The sequence below is a fragment of the Austrofundulus limnaeus genome, unplaced genomic scaffold (assembly GCF_001266775.1).
Source record: "Austrofundulus limnaeus strain Quisiro unplaced genomic scaffold, Austrofundulus_limnaeus-1.0 Scaffold3123, whole genome shotgun sequence".
Lineage (NCBI taxonomy): Eukaryota > Metazoa > Chordata > Actinopteri > Cyprinodontiformes > Rivulidae > Austrofundulus > Austrofundulus limnaeus.
The window spans coordinates 6,130-6,875 of NW_013955525.1; the positions used below are offsets into that span (position 1 = coordinate 6,130).

Sequence of the window (746 nt, forward strand, 5' to 3'; positions counted from 1 at the left end):
CGTTAAAACGCTGCAGAGGATTCAGAGAGAAACCTTTGGAAGAACGAAAACAGATAATCAAAAGGTTTAACATCTGTTTTCGCTGCTGCTCATCTACAGATCATCTCGCCAAGAACTGTACAACAGACATCACTTGCACGGAGTGTGACAGCAATAATCACATTTCTGCCCTCCATCCAGGTCCAGCACCGCAGGAATCTAAAACGCCGCCTTCCCCACAGCACGGTGGGGAGAACAGCAAAGCGGATGTCCAAGAAGTCACCTCTCAGTGTACTGAGGTGTGCAGAGAAGGGGTTAGCGCCAGAGAATGTTCCAAAATCATACTCGTCAATGTGTATCCTGCTGGCCACAAAGAACAAACAAAGAGAATGTATGCAATCTTGGACGAACAGAGCAACCGTTCCCTTGCACGTTCACAGTTCTTCGAGTTGTTTCGGATCCAAGGAGCAAGTTATCCCTACACATTGAAGACGTGTGCAGGGCTCACAGGAGTTTCAGGAAGAAGAGCTGGTGGCTTCATAGTGGAGTCAATAAATGAACAGTTAAGCCTTCCTTTGCCAACTCTCCTCGAATGTAATGACATTCCCAACAACCGCTCAGAAATACCTACCCCGCAAGCTGCATCCCACCACACTCATCTGCATCGGATCGCGGACAAGATCCCACCATTGGACTCTGACGCTGACATACTTCTACTGCTGGGCAGAGATGTATTGAGAGTTCACAAAGTCAGAGAGCAAGTAAAC

The 746-nt window shown here is 47.9% G+C and overlaps 1 protein-coding gene across 1 annotated transcript; it reads left to right on the forward strand.

Moving 5' to 3' along the window:
• Positions 1 to 8: 8 nt before the first annotated feature.
• Positions 9 to 746, forward strand: LOC106511714 (uncharacterized; the record flags this gene model as incomplete). The annotated part of the gene is given in 1 exon segment (XM_014000458.1): positions 9 to 746. A coding segment is annotated over 1 exon segment (378 nt), but the record flags the coding sequence as incomplete, so codon positions are not given.